General features: G+C 38.2%; 1 protein-coding gene across 1 annotated transcript in view; it reads right to left on the bottom strand.

The window, feature by feature from the left end:
• Window positions 1-18,321, bottom strand: part of LOC126485047 (chromodomain-helicase-DNA-binding protein 1) — a 78,100-nt gene that overhangs the window by 19,911 nt on the left and 39,868 nt on the right. Inside the window, exons 16-23 of the mRNA XM_050108649.1 lie at window positions 14,188-14,337; window positions 12,232-12,474; window positions 11,291-11,458; window positions 8,813-8,942; window positions 8,582-8,730; window positions 7,347-7,554; window positions 5,841-6,000; window positions 1,688-1,922 (exon numbers count right to left, since the gene is read on the bottom strand). Coding sequence (XP_049964606.1) covers window positions 1,688-1,922; window positions 5,841-6,000; window positions 7,347-7,554; window positions 8,582-8,730; window positions 8,813-8,942; window positions 11,291-11,458; window positions 12,232-12,474; window positions 14,188-14,337 — 1,443 coding nt within the window. The remainder of the gene's footprint in view (window positions 1-1,687; window positions 1,923-5,840; window positions 6,001-7,346; window positions 7,555-8,581; window positions 8,731-8,812; window positions 8,943-11,290; window positions 11,459-12,231; window positions 12,475-14,187; window positions 14,338-18,321) is intronic.

Raw genomic sequence — 18,321 nt, forward strand, 5'->3', positions numbered from 1 at the left:
ATGGTGTTTGTAGGTGATGTGTGTTACAAGCAACGTGCTGTCACTGAATTTCTCACTGCAGAGAAAGAAACTGTGGGGAATATTCACAGACACCTGTGCAAAGTCTATGGAGCATCTGCTGTCGACCGAAGTATATTGCTGGGCACAGAGGTTGAGGTCATCAGAAGGCAGTTCGGCGGAGCTTCACGATTGGAAGTGGTCGGGGAGACCATTCACAGTTGTCAGCAAGCTGATGTTGTCATTCATGAGGACAGATGCATTACGACTTGGCAGTTGGTGCTGCATCTGTCAATCAGCAAAGGAAGTGTGATATAACTATCCACACTCTTGGATATTCAAACTTGTGTGAAAGATGGATCCTGCAGTGTCTAACAGTGGATCACAAATCGCACAGAAAAAACATTTGTCTTGATTTGTTATGAAGTTTTGAAGCTGAGGGGGAGGTCTTCTTGTCCGGATCATGACAGGTGATGAAACTGCGTTCACAATTTTGAGCCCAAAACAAAATGACAGTTGATGGAATGGCGCCATTTCCACACCCCACAGAAGAAAAAATTCGAAGGAACTGCTTCCACTGGTAAGTTCGTGATCAATGATTCTCATTGATGTGATGCCAAGAGGTGGTACCATTAATTCAGAAGCATATGTCAACACATTAACAAAACTTAATGCACGCTTCTGGTGACTTCAGCGCCAGAGCAGCCCAGGAGATGTTTTGCTGCAACAAGATAACACTCAGCCCCACACAAGTCTGAGGATTGCTGAACACATCGCAAAACAGGGTTGAACGGTGCTATCTCATCCACCCTACAGCCCTGACCTAGCCCCCTCGGTCTTCCTCTTAACTGGGCCATTGAAGGATGCTATTCATGGAAGACATTTTGAGGACAATGAGGAGGCGATTCACACAGTGAAGCACTGGCTCCACCACCAGTACAAGGATTGGTACTGACAGGGCATAGACGCCCTTGTTTTGCCCTGGAAGAAGGCCGCAGAATGGGATGGAGATTACATGGAAAAATAGGGCGTGTAAATAAAACACCATTCTTTCGTGTGTGTGATTCTCATCATGTTCATTAAAGAATTGTTGAAGAAAAAAAAGTGGTGCATTACTTTCTAAGCTACCCAAGTATTATAGAATTTATTGATTTATTGTCTAGTCTTTACAACAGGTGGGTCCTTTCCAACCAGGGCCTGAGTGATTCGCCATTCCTTTCTAACCTTTCCCAATCTACCAATTTTCCTTCCTGAGGAAGGAACTAATAGTTACAAAAGTTTGGCTTAAAGTTTCCACTTTTAAATGTGCCCATTGGCAGCACTGTAACTGTCTCCTTCTGAAGATATGCACTGGCCAGCCATGTTGTCTCTCTGCTTTTTCTACACTTTATATTATCACAACTGCCACTTACATTCTAGTAGTTTTGGTGAAATGATTACAGCATTGACAGTCTAATGGTTAAAGGCTTGAAAGCCAAAATCCATTGCTGTGCTGACTGAACATTGCTATAAATGCTACAAAGCTATAGCCAGTGAATTAACATCTTGTAACTCAAATTAATAGAAATATTAAATATGAAATTAGCAAGAAAATATTAGGTAGCAAACTACACAGAGCTATTAGAATTCACAGCCTGTGAACCTTTTCCACACAATCCAGAGATATGGCATTATGATGTTTGTTACTTACAACGCATGAATTATCCAGCTGCTTCTGCAAGATGCGAAGCAAGTAATCAGCTCTTTGCTGTAAATGTTTGGCTTGAGGCTTCTTGTCTTCATTTGCAAGGATTTTATCCCCAATGCCCAATGAAGGATCCATTTTTATTGCTTCCCATGATCCCATACCATACTGATAGACACCTTGCAACAATTTTGAATCATCCTCTATGTCCCAAGGTACGTCATAATTAGCTGGTTTCACTCTGTTGACAGAAAGTTTTGTTTGTTGGTGACAGGTGAAGTAGGCAAATTAGGTTGCAGTGTGCACTGGACTAGCAGCACTCTAACCAACAAATAAGCACATTTATAAAACACTTCTCCTAGCAAGTCTTTCGGGTCTGTGAAGAAAGACAAGATTCATACTCTCTGAATCACTGCAGCCAAAAACTGGTGCAACACATGGTATTCAAAACATTTATTTTCTGACACAACACAAAACAATCAGTTTCATGTAACACTAACCATCTACAAATCATGATCTAAAGATTGTCAATATCGGTTGAAACCAGTACCATTCTGATTTTTACTAAACAGAAATACATGGTAATATATACTATCATAGTCCTTAGAATGGAACCTCCCCATCGCACCCAACTCAGATTTAGTTATAAGTTGGAACAGTGGATAGGCCTTGAAAAACTGAACACAGATCAATCGAGAAAACAGGAAGAAGTTGTGTGGAACTATGAAAAAAATAAGCAAAATATACAAACTGAGTAGTCCTTGCGCAACATAGGCAACAACAAGGACAACAGGAGTTCAGGAGCTCCATGGTCCCGTGGTTAGCGTGAGCAGCTGCAGAATGAGAGGTCCTTGGTTCAAGTCCTCCGTCGAGTGAAAAATTACTTTCTTTATTTTCGCAAAGTTATGATCTGTCCGTTCGTTCATTGATGTCTCTGTTCACTGTAATAAGTTTAGTGTCTGTTTTACGACCGCACCGCAAATCCGTGCGATTAGTAGACGAAAGGACGTGCCTCTCCAATGGGAACCAAAACATTTGATCGCAAGGTCATAGGTCAACCGATTCCTCCACAGGAAAACACGTCTGATATTTTCTATACGATACTGGTGACGGCATGTGCGTCACATGACAGTAATATGTTGTCGACCCACCTAACTTGTACACTTGGCGAGTGGGTAAAAAGATTCTTCTACCTTGCCCGATTTAGGTTTTCTTGTGAATGTGATCATCACTCCCAAAAAAGTGATCGCATCGGACGGACAGATAATAATTGTCTCAAAACAAAAAATTAAAATTTTCACTCGAGGAAAGACTCGAACCAAAGACCTCTCATTCCGCAGCTGCACACGCTAACCACAGCACCACGGCGCTCCGGCATGCTCATCACCCTTGAAGTTGCATATGTTACACATGGACTACTCAGTTTGCATATTTTGCTTATTTTTTTCATAGTTCCACACAACCTGTTTTCTTGATTGATCTGTGTTCAGTTTTTCAAGGCCTATCCACTCTGCCAACTTATAACTAAATCTGAGGGGGGTGCGATGGGGAGGTTCCCTTGTTAGAATAATCACTTCAGGACGGGTCAACCGTCATAGCTATCCGCACACATGTAATATGTGGGGTGATACTTCTTGAAATGATCATTCTAAGAATTTTGACAATATGTATTATCACGTATGTGTGTGTGTGTGTGTGTGTGTGTGTGTGTGTGTGTGTGTTGATAGTAAACTTGTGATGCACAGCTATTCTGTTTTCACATCTATCGCTAATGTTTGATGAACATCCGTGTAACATTCTTGCATTTACTGAATGAACCAATGACAAAATGTGGCACTCTACTTTGGATTTCTCTATCTTAGCTATCACTGGTCCAGTTTTATCATACACCACAAATCGTACAGTTGATACTGGAGAGGTCAAAGAAAAGCTGCAATAATACATAGTATTAGTAAACAGTAGGCAAATTAAGGTTAGGTACTTATGATTTAATTCTTAAATAACTTTTTTGTTACACATTCAGAAATTCTTTTACAGAACAGGAACTGCACTTTATTAGAAATGCCTTCAGCTTAATTTTAAATACTGGAAAAGTAGCAAATTTATTTCCTCTGGTCTCTTAATGTGTAGTATTACACCAATGATAATTATGCACCTATGACAGGCTGCTGTTCCGTGGTATTTTTAGTGTATATTTGATTTCTCTCTGGTACAATAGTTGTGTACATTTTCCTTCTGTAGTAGTTTGCCCATTTTCAAGAGAGAGTCTCTAGTGAACAAGATAGTTTCACACATGAATGAAAGTGGAACATTCAGAACACTCTTAGAGCTCTTTTTTGCATTCTAAAAGCCTTTGGCAGTGAGCTGAGTGTCTCCAAAAAATGATCTTATATCAAAGCAGTGAGTAGAACTGTGCATAGTATGTCTGCAGCGCTGTTGTTTTGCTTGTAGTTGAACTCAGTATTTTTAGATCATAGCACACAGACGAATGTTTCCTAGATAAGTTATTTATATGTGTGTCCCACTTTAAATCTTGCTGAACCCACAGACCCAAAAATTTTGAGACACTCACATTTTCTGAGGGATCATTTATTAATCTGCTTGAATAGACACTTGATCAGAGCAAGGAAATAAATGAAAGCTGATCCACACAGTTTTTTTTTTCAGTATTTACAAGTGTGTATTTTGGTGAAACACTCAGAAAGTCTTTTCACAGAACTTTTCTGTGCTGTCAACTGTAAGGTTTCTGGGCAGGATCCAAAAAGCAATATGCTGGCGTCATCAGCATATAATAGGATAGTTTTTTGGAGACTCATGTGTTCAACATTGTCCACATAAATCAAGAAGAGTATTAGACCTAAGATTTAAGCCCTGCGGTATGCCTTATTTGATTGGTAACTTGCCAGAAAGGAAGAAGCTGTTTCTTGTTTTATTCTTAGGGTTGAATACATACTGATGTAATACCTTCTGCTTGTGGTCTTTTAGGTACAAACACAACCAGCTATGTGCTACACTTCTTACTCCTTGTCTTTGTAGCTTTTCGAGCAGAATGTGAAAAAGTCCAGGATGTTGCAGGCTTTTGACAGGTCTAGAAAAATACCTGCAGCTAATTTATGTTGATCAAGGGATTTTAAAGCACAGTCTAAGAATTCTAAAATTGCTGTCTGTGTACATTTAAGCTTTCTAAAACCATGTTGTTGTTATGGTAAGAGGAGATAGCTGTGACACAGGTCGGTAGTTTGATATTTTCTCATAAGAATCTTTCTTTAGCAATGATGAAACATTTATTATTTTGAGACATCTGAAAAGACACCGGTTTCTAGAGGGAGGTTGAAAATTTTTACCACTGGTTTTATTATGTGGTAAGCACATGCTTTTAATATCAAATCAAGTATTTCATCAAGGTCACTTGACATATTGCTTAATGATTTAATTTTACTTATAATTTCATCGGGATTTGTTTCATAAATATATGCAGAGGCATCCAAACTCACTGATTAGCTGGAGAAACTTCAGACTGGTCCTTAACAGTTTGATGGAATGAGGTCTTCAGCTAGGGCAGTGACGTATTCGTTGACTTTTGTCACAATTTATTTTGGGTGACTTTCAAGCACTTAATTCTATTTGTTAAGAGTACCACAATGATGAGCAATATTTGAGAATTTTTCACACGAGAGTATTGTGAGCCACCGTTTTTGTGAGTGAATTATATTTCTGTAGGAATCTCTCAATGACTCTCAGTTTGCCACTTGCTTTTTGTACAACTAGTGTTATGTGGTCAGGCCTGCACCCAGTCAGGACTGGCTGAATTCCTGAAGATGCTCACTATTTAGATTGGTTTGAGGAAGATGTGTGCCTATTTTAAATGATAAGGATGCAGAAAATGTTAGCCTGTCTTTGCGTGGAAAAACAGAAAGAAAAAAATCCAACAGCTCACTGACCCATTTCTTGCCACTAGCAACATAATGTTATAACAGTTTGCATTGATTGAAAGTCATAGCTTTACAATAAATGACAAACAGGAGACTTCTTTATGCAAATTTGGATATAATATCCTTGTTCAGTTATGTGGAATTACCTGTATAACATTATAAACATTCTCAGAGCTCCACTTTTTGTAATACGTTCTATGCTTCCAATACGTGATGATATAACATACCTTGCAGCCAACACCCATTTCTTCCTTTCCGAAGGATCTGCAGGCAACACTTCATCCAATGGCTCAAGCTCTTTCTCGCAAGACATAACACTTTTTGCATTAACAGATACACCTCCAAGTTTAAATGAAGGACCTCTCCCTCTTCGTTTCTGGATAGGACCTAATAAAATTGAAGTTCAAATGCGGAAATAATTTCCAAGCACAGAAAAAAAAGTAAATTATAACTGTATTGCTTACGATAAAGAGGTTTCACATTTCTATAAGTAATATAGAACTATATGATTATGAACTAACAACTCGACTTGTGGAACAGCACATCAGTCACGTAACAAGCTCAACGTGCAAGGCTCTGAAAAGGATGAGTTTCCTTTTGACCTACTATTTATAATATCAATTTGCACTTTTTTTATTTTATTTTCATCCCAGTTGCTTCTTTTACTGCTTGTTCTAACACAATTTTGTAGCACAGCTGAATATATCAATGCTGAAAAAAAGGCCAATTTTCCCGCGATTTAACACACTGATGAGCATATTACACACATTTATCCCCATTGGTGTGCAAATACCACAATGAATTCACCAGATGAACACGAAAACAAATTATTATTTGTGGCTAAGATATGAACTGAGAATACATTTATTCCATGTCTTGAAATCTAGAATAGCAGTAAAAGAGACTGATAACTGAAGTTTATCTCCTGTTACACGAGCCACATGAGTTTTCCTAAAGATACAGCATTCTGAGTACCTTACATTCCCCGTGCAACCCATCACTCAAAACTTGAAATGAACAATGTTTCACAGTTGTATGTTGGCATTTGTTTTATGTAAAGTCTGCACATTTTCTATTGCCACAAAACAAATACTTTACTTGTTAGTTAATGCTGTTTGTAGCACAGTATTAAGCGATGGGAAATGATTTATAATTGTTTTGGTACCTTTTTAAAAATGGTTCAAATGGCTCTGAGCACTATGGGACTTAACTGCTGTGGTCATGAGTCCCCTAGAACTTAGAACTACTTAAACCTAACTAACCTAAGGACATCACACACATCCATGCCCGAGGCAGGATTCGAACCTGCGACCGTAGCGGTCTCGCGGTTCCAAACTGTAGCGCCTAGAACCGCTCGGCCACTTTGGCCGGCTGGTACCTTTTTAGAGTATCTTTATGAGCAAGACTATTTCCCAGAAATAAAAGACAAAAACACTCATATATACCTGAAGGAGAAAATGTCATGTTGTAATCAACTAATTAAACTGTTTATTTGCATGTAAAATCTCTATTTTTGCTATTTCTGCTGCATACTTAGTTGGTTGAGGAGAAATAGGTCGGAGGAGAGAGAGAGGGAGGGAGGAGGTGGAGAGGGAGGGGGAGAGTGGGGAGTGGGAGAAACTGGGAGGAGGGAGGGGAGCCTTACAGTAAAATGACAGTGACATAAGATACACATTATTTTATTACAGCTGCTGTATGGTTAACAGTGCACAACAACGACAGCATGATCTTACCTGAGAGATTACTATCTTCATTGTTCACATCATTTTCTTTAGATGCTGTCTGTTCTTTCAGGGCTGTCACACAACGCTCTTTAAGCAGCTCACCCAACTTTCGAAGTTCAGCAAGAGGTTTTTCTTGAAGTTCTGCATCACAAGCCACAGCTTCCAAGCGTTTCAGGGGTGCTGCAAATCTCTTGTAACTCTTGACAAAGCGCCTTATCTAGAAGATCAAAGATAATTACCTCACTGTTTTGAAATTTTCACTCACTATTGCAGTGTTCCATACAGTTGACATGACTATGCAGAACGGGGGTCCAAACGCCAACTTCTACTTTTCAATCACAGTTCATAAAAATAAGTCCTGGTATGCCCACAATTTTAGTCTATCAGGTGTGTCAACAAGAGTAGCAATATTACTTTTTGGTATAAAATTTTTTATGAAACTTTAGTGACTACAAGTAATAACAAATTATTAAGAGATATAATGAATTATGCAATCTGTATAACAAATTGCTGCCAAAAATTAGATGTTACAAACTCCTTGCTTCTGAAAATCATGTAAGAATGCAATGTAGGTGAATCACTTTGTTAAGGAACACAGCACAATGAGTGTAAGCTAAAAATATGCCTATTGTCACTGGTACAAGCACACAATCACGTCACTGGCATCAGACGACACAGGAGAGGTTTTGGGGAGGGGGATGGGGAGAAGGAGACAGACAGAGAGAGAGAGAGAGAGAGAGAGAGAGAGAGAGAGAGAGAGAGAGGGTGTATTCATAGTATCACATGCCTTGACAAATTCAAGTTCAAAAGATGAGTTACAGTAGCCCACAATTTTTTTGGGTATATCAGCTACACAATATTTTCTTTACACAGTTTGTCTAGAAGTGATTATCTCCGATAAAATTTTGAAAAATCTATGTCACAGACCCACTAGCCACAGTTAGAAATGAAACCTTTCACATACATGAAGGACATTAAGGAACCAGAAGTTAAGAATTGTTAGTTAACAGCCCACATATAACATTTGCCTCTGAAGATAAACAACCAGAAAATCTTGCTTATTCACCATATTGCCATCGATTTTGCTTGGCACAGGCTGGGAACAAGGCCCAGCAGCTTCAAAGGAACAACTGGAGAGGTGCATGAGATCCAACACATGGCGTAGTGCCGAGAAGTTTACTTTAACTTTTAGTTCACGTATTAATATAGTGTACAGAGACTGGAAATGTGAAGCAGAGGGATACCTCTGCATCTGTGAAGCCCTTGATGCTCTCCCGAGGAAAGAGAGGAGGCCTGCCTCTCTTTCTTGGTCTTTCGTCATCACTACCTCCTTCTGATGAGTCAGATTCTTCTCCTTTCTTACGTCTTTTCCTCCCACGTCCACTGCCTTCACCTGTAGTATTGACAATTCACAGTAAATGTCTAACAAATATATAAATATGAATATAATATTCCCAATGCAAGTATCAACATACCCTCACTTTCTGACTGGTTTATCTGTTGCAGTGTCTTCCGGCTCCTCGGAGGTAAATACAGGTCATCCATTTCTTTCTGACGTTCTTCTTCTTCCACCTTCTTTCTGATAGTTTCAGGTATGATTTCGTCCTGTTAAGGATATTTTTCAGTTATAATGACAAAGAATATTCCAACGGATGGTAATTTTTTTTTTTTAAATTTCTAGCAGAACTAACAATCTTGTTTTATAAAGCATATTTTGATGACTGACGCATCATCTTCTCCAGGGGCTCCAAATAATGCTCTTAAGGTGTGTGTCCACTAGCAAAGTAACTTGTGCAAGCTCTTGCTGAATTGTTAACATTAGAACAAAAACTTCCACAAGTTTATGTCTACAAGTCGCTTGGACAAGTTAATTTCAGCAACTTGCTGCAAGTATATGATAAGTGTTGACACTAGAGATGCATCCTGAGATCGGCAAGTGAATGTTTACAGTGTTGTGATAAAAACCAGGGCAGCTGCCATTGTTGTTGCATTACTATTACTGAAGAAAAATCAGAAAATCAAACAGTTAAGAAAAAAAGTTTGGGTGAAGAAATGGATACAGAGGTGTACTATACTTATTTATCAAGAACCACCATTGAAAAAATTAAAATCACAGGAGTTCATTGAGATTAAAACTTTATGAGGATGTCACATGGAATTATCAAAAAACTCTTGTCTATTGTACAATAAAATATTCAAAACCAGGATAAAAATATGCTGCAAGCTATATCAGCAACAGATCAACTTTGAATTATTCTTTTACTTTTGCAAAAAGTATCTGTTTATTTTTATTACACATGTAATGAAATTGAAAATATGGTGCAAAAATTCTGCACGTCAGAACACAAGATATTGCCTTTTAGTTACTCTTCAGTTTTTGCAAACATTATTTATTACAAATGTAATGCACTTATATCTACATTAAGATTAAAAATCAGCTAAGATTTAACGATATCTCTACACCCATTCTACTTTCCCATCTGGTGAAACAAAGTAATTGGTTAATTTTTCCAGTCTTCCTTGGCTGACGGTGGCCAAGTATATTTGAGTTCCCATGGTACACTTGTTTCAGTTCACGTGTCTTTGTGGCATTTTCATTTTCCTCAGTGAGACTCATGCCAATATTGAACACACAAAACTTCTGCAAATTTGAAAAAAACTTTCAGCAACTGTCAAGTACTTGCTGCAATATGAAAGAAACTGCTTCCATCAACTTGCGGAAATTGCTTCTGCAAGTAGATGGACAATGCACAAAATATGCTTAATGGAAAAAAAGACACAAAAAAATAAACAAAATAATTTATGTATCTAATCCAATGAAGATGATTTTCTTCAATGATTTCAATATGAAAATGAAAAATATCACATCATCTTCATTTGAGACAGGAAAAAAAGAGGCCACCAGTTCCAACTAAATAGACTATGATTAAGCAGACAGCAACACGATCTGATTTCAGACTGGAACTTGTAATTAAATGGTAGAAGAACTGGAGATTTCCTGAACAAATAAAAAAAAGAACAGGAAGGGGGAGAAGAGGCTTAAAACCGAGAAAAAGAGGCTACTGAGAGAAAAGTTTCGTGTGAGAAGTCCCAGCTTGCTTATGCCACACAGGTCCTATTAATATTACTGGTCCTTGTACAGAAATGGACTCCCACATCATTTCCATGTCTTCTCCACGAGAAATACGCTAAAATCATCAGCAGAGATATTAACTGCAAATTTATTATACATCAAATTTTGATGGGCAGTGTTCCATATAACTACAAGTGCTTGGGCTACAAGAACTCTTTAGAAATGTAACTACATTGACAGACTCGTTGTAGTACCAGTAGATATCTTCTTATGATATGAAGGCAATGGGGTATCTCGCCCTCATTATCATCTTCACAGCTTCATGAATGATCTCTGATACATGTTAGGCTTAACTCTGTTATATTAGTACCCCCCCCCCCCCTCCCCCCTGCTGGCATGTCAGTCCTCCTATCTGAGCCACACTTTCCATTCTCTGTTTCTGATACTAATATTTTTTCATTCATGTTGTCATATGTTTGCTGTATTCTAGTCCTCTCCTCACTACTTCTATTTTACTGCTGCTACAGTTTCTTAAACTTCATTACTGAGCACCTTGCTGCGAAACTTAGGAAGACAGTTTTCCACACTATTTCAGTTTTGCTTCCTTCCTAGATCCCATGAGTTCAAGAAAATCTGTCTTCCTCATCACCTTCACATCCTGCAAAAGCCCCCACTTCCTTCAAACATGCTTTTAAAGCTAAACAGAAATGCTTTGTTTTCGAGAAGCTCAACGTTATATCAGATGTATATTTCTCACCATGAACATGGTAATTATATATTTTGAAACACATTTCCTCTATCTTAACTCAGTGTGTATATTAACAACATGCAACACAAAGTACATACATTAACATAAAAATGGACTTTGAAAAATGCTAACCCAATCTTTGCTTTCATCATCAGGTTCATGTTCTGTTACAGCTATGTCCTTGTCTTCCTCAAATGCTGCAAAGCTTGCAACTTTGAAAGCAGATAAAAGCTCATCTCCTACAGTAGCTGGAGCATCGTCACGTGTTTCTGCCCTTCTCAATATTTCATCTATATCACACTGCAATTAAAGAAAAGAAATGTACAAGAAAAACAAGATTAAAAACTAGCACTCTAAAAACATGAATACAAATTAACAGTCGGAAACACTTAAACCAAACTTTTAGATAATATTTTCAAAATATAAAAATACGTTATGAGAATTGCTGTTAGTTCTAGAAGATCCTGCAGATATGTAATGAAGGAACTCTGTTACACACACACACACACACACACACACACACACAAACTTGTCTGTTAACATGACCAATATGTTCTTCTCTAAAATAATACAATCCAAGGATATCAGAACCAAAAACAGCCTCTACATAGACTTTACGAATTGAACATTAGTTCAGAAAGGAGTATATGTGTACATAGTTACTGAACAACTTCCCATAGCATGTAAATGCCTTGAGGGTAATGTAGTGGAATTAAAGAACTTGATGTTGGACGACTTTTCCTATTTCGTAGATGTATTAGATTCAAATATAATTAATATTAGCACTCTAGTACTATGTTCCTTAAAGGTAGGTCATTTAATATGTGACTTCTTTTCACATTCCAAAGTCTTCTCTCCCTAGAATCAATTTAATGTAATATAACTGAAAGTGTTAACAAACTATCAATAACTTCCACTGCAGTTCTCCTGTTTAGGCCGTGTGAACAGCCATAATTGTGAATCTTTTTGTTGTGCCTATCGCGACTCAGCATCTAAGCTATATGATGATTGGCAACTTTCCTTCTCTGGTATTGAACAGTTATAAGTATTTCAAGGAGACAGTAGATACTTACAGTAGGCTCTTCATCACCATCTTCTTCATCTTTGAATAATTCCTCAGCTCCAAACTTGAGTATTGCTGTAAGCTCTTCTTTATTGAATGGAGTCGTAGATGAGGAACTTTTTTTATCCAAAACGGTTCGCCCAGTTGTATCCATCCGCTGAATTACGAGGTGGTCCAAAACCATTTTTTGCTTTGCACGTTCAACAATTTCCTCCTCCACTGAGCTTCGTGTTACTAATCGGTATATATTAACCTGTAAACAATTTTTAAATATGTAAATTTTGGACAGAAGTAAAGTGAGCTACAGGTCAAATCTTTTGGTTTGTAATCTTTATAAATGACAGTTGAAATGCACAGATGTCATGAAGCTAGTATTTGCTCCTCAGTAACAATTACAGTGGAATAAGAACAGAAAAATTTTCATCTAGACAGCAGGAGTTATGAACAGAAGTTAAAGACAAAACAAACACTAGCTTCAATAAACACTAGTTACTTCAGCGAGGGTGTCTATCACTTTGAGGTGTGTTTAGGAGAAGTTCCAGCTTAATATCTAAGCAATGGGAGGAGGGAATAAAGATGAAAAGCAAAGTGAACAAAACCACACACACGCACGCACGCACGCACGCACGCACGCGCACACACACACACACACACACACACACACACACACACACACAGAGGCAGAGAGAGAGAGAGAGAGAGAGAGAGAGAGAGAGAGAGAGAGAGAGAGAGAGAGAGAACTTACACTAGGTTACACACTTTTTCAGCTCTACAACAAACATCTATATACATTGAGTAAAAAAATGAAGAAGAGGAACTATGATCATATTTCTTACCTGATAATGGATATCCCATAATGGATCAGACAATCAATGATAAGCATTTAAAATCCATGTAAAAATCAGACAATTAAACTAGCTTTTGAACTTTTGCTAGTTTTTGAGTTTTACAACAAACAACTATACTAACACAGACATCTGACCTTTCATCTCTATAACTCTGTGGTGTATGTTCTTGTTTTTAGTAAAGCTGGAGCTGAAAAAGGTGGGAAATTGGTTGAACACTAATGGAATAATCTGACCTTTAAGTGCACCTATTCCTCACCTGTTATTCATCTGTGAGTAGCTGACTGTCCTAAAGGCTGTGAATAATATAACAAATAGCCAGACTGAATTTTTCACTCTGCAGTGGAGTGTTTTAATACAACAAATATATTGCAGTATCATGAGGAAACATTTGTTAAATGCTCTACAACAGATCTGATATGAGAAAAAAGGTGGTAGAAAAACAATGCTTTTCCCAGCTAGTGATGAAATCTGTAACCATCTACGAAACAATTTGCTTATTATGATGACACAAGCTGAGGCTAGTTGCTGGAAGAAAATCTGGGTTATTTCATTTTGAACTCCATACACGATATTCTTAATAGATCACAGTCCTTTTCAGATACACGATTTCCTGCATTTACAATTTGAATCATAATACTGACTTTTTCTGGTACGCACAACAGTCTGGATAAATTCAACAAATGTTCTTAATGAAGTGCTCATTTAAACTAACAGTCTTATGGAAAGAGGAACAAGAAGTGATTTTTGAGATGTGTCACTTAGTGACTGAATACTATTCTCCACAATTTTGATGTATTTTTCACAGTGTTCCATTACTTTTAATGCAAATTTTACCTTCGAGATGTGGAAATAACTGATATCAAAATTCAAAAACAGATAATAGCACCTTTTGCTCTCAGAAAGTAGGAAGAATCCAATCTCCTCCAAGAAATTCTCCTTGTTTCTCTTGAGAATGAATCTGTGATATGAAAGCTTTGAGTGCTATAATCAATTTTTATGAGTTTCTATCACCTGTTCTGAAATCAGGTACTTGTTGGACCATCTCTCTCTCTCTCTCTCTCTCTCTCTCTCTCTCTCTCTCTCTGTCTCTGCATATATGATTTCACTTGCATGCCTACCTGATTTTTCTGTCCAATTCTATGAGCACGTGCTTGTGCCTGCAGATCATTCTGAGGATTCCAGTCAGAATCAAAAATAATTACAGTATCTGCAGTTGCCAAATTAATACCCAGACCACCTGCTCTGGTTGACAGCAAGAAACAGAAATCCTAGAGAAAGGAAATAAAACATGAAATTAAAAACAGAAGTTCTCACTGAGCTGAGGTACAAAACAGGCACATTATGTGTGAGTTGTTAAGAATAAAACAAATTACAAACACATTATATTCACTATCATAATCAAAGATTTGATTGCTGTAATTAGAATATGCTCTTTCTATCGATAGGCAGCAGGTTATGAAGGCATTGCCTCTGCTATTCCTATGAATTAACGCACTGCATATAAAAGTGTTATGAGATTACAGCAGACTGAATAAGGAATGCATGAATATTAAATTGTAAGAGGACAAGTTTTGTGTTAAACCAAAGCAATAACAAGTGCTTTCAGAAGAAAAATGTAACATGGCAAATTAGTGAGGCAGTAACAAATGGAAAATATCAAGAGTCAAAGTGTGAAGGAGGAATTGGTTGCAACAGGAAAATATCTCTTAGATTTGAAATTCTGTCTACCTAATTCTTATCTTTCTCTTACCAGCAGCTTCCTTGCTTAAAACATCTGGCAGCTTATTGCTCATACTTGAGTATCACTGTTAAATTAGTTATTACAGCAACTCCAGAGATAGTTTTAAAGTCGAAAGCACGTGATGAGTGGTGGAGCCATCTAAGCGCTCTACGTAAGCGTGACCTCCAGCACCTAGCAGCCAGTCGCCGACTCACCTCGGAAGGTGTTGCCTGCAGTAGGCAACAAAACGTCAGGAAGGAGAAGAAGTTTTATATATGGAGCACGGCAATTCAGCCCGGAAGTTTTAATTAATGAAGACGCCGGCCGTGAAAGCTTACATGTTATGATTAGACGCCTCTACGGGGAGGATATGTCGACTATGGTATGACGACTGGAGAGCCTACGTACGAAAAAAGCCCAAAAACTTTGTTCACTCACTTTTTTGCTATGTGGTCGTAACAATGGGACAGTTCTCCAAAGTTTTTCAATGTGAGAAGAATGTTCCATAAAGTGCAAGCGAACCGTATTTATTTACGCGTGGAATTGATGATGCTGTGGGAGCGGATCCAATAAACACTTCGAGAACTTGCAGTAACTAGTAGTCAAATGTTAAATCTTCATTTACGTATTAGCAATACTATGTGTTTGGGTGATTGGAATAAGGTGGATAGATTAACATTTAGATCTAGGGAACTTAGCGCAGAAGTGTCTTCTAATAGGTAGAAGAAGAAGTTTGAGCATTTACAAAAACAGACAAATCCCATACAGTTATCAACTTGTCCGGGAAAGAACTATCCAAGGAGGAAGTCTCTGTTCTCTCGAAAGGAGGAAATTTTGCTATCACTCCATCACAGATTCCCACGGAAGATATTGTTGCCAATATAGAAGCAGGGATTCGTCTGTTATCACCGCATTCTGCCGATGAAATCAGGATGGAAACATACAGGATATTACGTAAAGCCTAGCCACCCAGCAGTAATTTATCCCTAGGAGAAAGGAAGACGTTACGGGAGATTAATGCGGACAGGAATATTATTGTACTTACTGCTGATAAGGGTAATGCTACTGTTGTGCTAAGGATTGAAGATTATCATAGGAAGATCAGTGACCTCTTGGATCCTACCACCTATAAGAAACTGAAAAATGACTCTACAATGAAAGTGTTAAGTGCTATCTAGCGATTAATAAAAAGCTCTTCCATTCCTACAGCAGATAAAAAATACCTTTGCAAAACGGAAGCTTACCCTCCTAGACTGTATGGGTTACCTAAGATACACAAGCCCAATGTCCCATTGAGACCGATAGTAAGTGCCATTGGGGCTCCTACTCAAGAACTGGCTAGATATGTTGCTTCTTTGTTGCAACCGCATATAGGTAAAACTGACACTCATATTAAAAATTCCATGCATTTTATCGAAAAACTGAGGGAGATCGCAGTTAGTCCAACTGACATCCTTGTCAGTTTCGATGTAGTATCCCTGTTCACCATGGTCCCTGTTGACGAAGCTCTTTCTTACATAGCTGATATGTTTCCTACTGATATAATAGCTTTGTTTCGACATTGTCTATCCTCGACTTATTTTCAATATAACAACAAGTTTTTTGAACAAATTGATGGGGTGGGCATGGGTAGCCCTCTGAGCCCAGCTATTTATGGAATTTTTCGAACAAGTGCTGCAGTCGGCCAATAAAAGCCCTTTGAAATGTTATCGATACATGGATGACACCTTTGTGATACGGAATCATGCTGAAGAGGAACTGAGTGATTTTTTGGCGCACATAAACAGTTTCAATCCAAAGATTGAGAAAGAGAGTAATGGACAACTAAAATTGTTTGGTTATTAAACAGGCAGAAAGGACTTCAGGGCATAAGGTATATAGGAAAGAAAGACACACACACACACACACACACACACACACACACACACACACACACACACACACACACACACACACCGATCGTTGCCTACATAAGGATTCGAATCATCATCCTACGCTGAAGAGAGGAGCCATAAAAACTTTAGTGGACAGGGCTAATAATATCTGTGAGCCAATTTATTTGCAAGATGAATTAAGCCATTTGCGAATGGCTTCCAAGAGAAATGGGTACACTGACAACAAGATAGATCAAGCAAGCACTCCACCCTAGAAGAAAAGTGTCCGAAAATACAAGACAACAACAACCATCGGCTGGAAAAGTTTTTCTTCCATTTATTCATAACATCACGGACCATATTGGGAAAGTTTTGGCCAAGTTTCAAGTGGAGACAATCTTTCGACCTACCAAGAAAATTAGTGAAAGTTTAAGATTGGTGAAAGACGCATGACACCCCTTAGCTACCCAGGTGTGCATAAAATTCCGCGTAGCTGTGGCATGGTTTATATTGGAACAACTAAAAGGAGTGTTGATACCCGTCTAACGGAACACAAAAGGAACTGTAGATTGGGACAAATTGACAAATCAGCTGTAGCGGACCACGTTTTCAAAGACGGTGATCATGAAATAAAATTTAGTGAGACAAACGTGATAGCTAGGATCTCTCATTATCATACCCACATGTATAGAGAAGCTATAGAGATCTACAACACGAAAATAATTTTAATAAAATAGAAGAAGGGTTGAAATTAGACAAGATATGGCAGTCAACTTTGCACCAATGAAGTGACAATCGATTTCCTGTAATCGAGAGAGATGGCACTAGCCAGAGATAGTTTTAAAGTCAAAGCATGTGACGAGTAGTGGCGCCATCTAAGGGCTCTATATAAGTGGGACCTCCAGCACCTAGCAGCCAGTCGCCGACTTACCTCGAAAGATGTTGCCCGCAGTAGGCAACGAAACGCCAGGAAGGACAAAAAGTTTTATATGTGGACCACGGCAATTCAGCCCGGAAGTTCGAATTAATGAAGACGCCGGCCGTGAAAGCTTACATGTGATGATTATTACAGCAACTGCTGGCTAAAATTTTGTATTAAGAGAACAAACTCTTTGGGTGTTACTATCCTCTTTACATTACTCATAAGTACACTGCAGCCTGACTGGTCAGCCAAGACACAGCACCAGGAAAACAGAATCTTATTATAATTAATGATAAACCAAAGTAAATAAGTAACAACAATATGCTATTTTGATACCACAAACAGAAAATAAAACTAAGAACATACTGATTTAAATACTAAGTGACTATTATGTTCCACAGTATATTTTGGGTAGTATAATTTTTAATCCCCTTTGTCACTTATGTGTTGTGTTGACATATTTTCTTCTTCCATTACCAAGATGAGTTATCTTTCATGTTATATTCCCTATTTTTTCTTCCAGGGAAAGAATTTGTGGCACCTTAAATTTAAGTTGATATGTCAGTACAGCATAAGCAAACAGTGTGTGTGTGTGTGTGTGGGGGGGGGGGGGGGGAGGGGCTTAGAGCTGTGTATGCACTCATGTGCAAGTAAGGTCAATTGTGTATTTTGGAACTACTCGAGATGCAGTACGCACAGTGTACCTCTATTCCTTATTCTACTGTATTCTGCCTAT

The sequence above is a fragment of the Schistocerca serialis genome, chromosome 6, assembly GCF_023864345.2.
Source record: "Schistocerca serialis cubense isolate TAMUIC-IGC-003099 chromosome 6, iqSchSeri2.2, whole genome shotgun sequence".
In the NCBI taxonomy this organism is placed as follows: Eukaryota; Metazoa; Arthropoda; class Insecta; order Orthoptera; family Acrididae; genus Schistocerca; species Schistocerca serialis.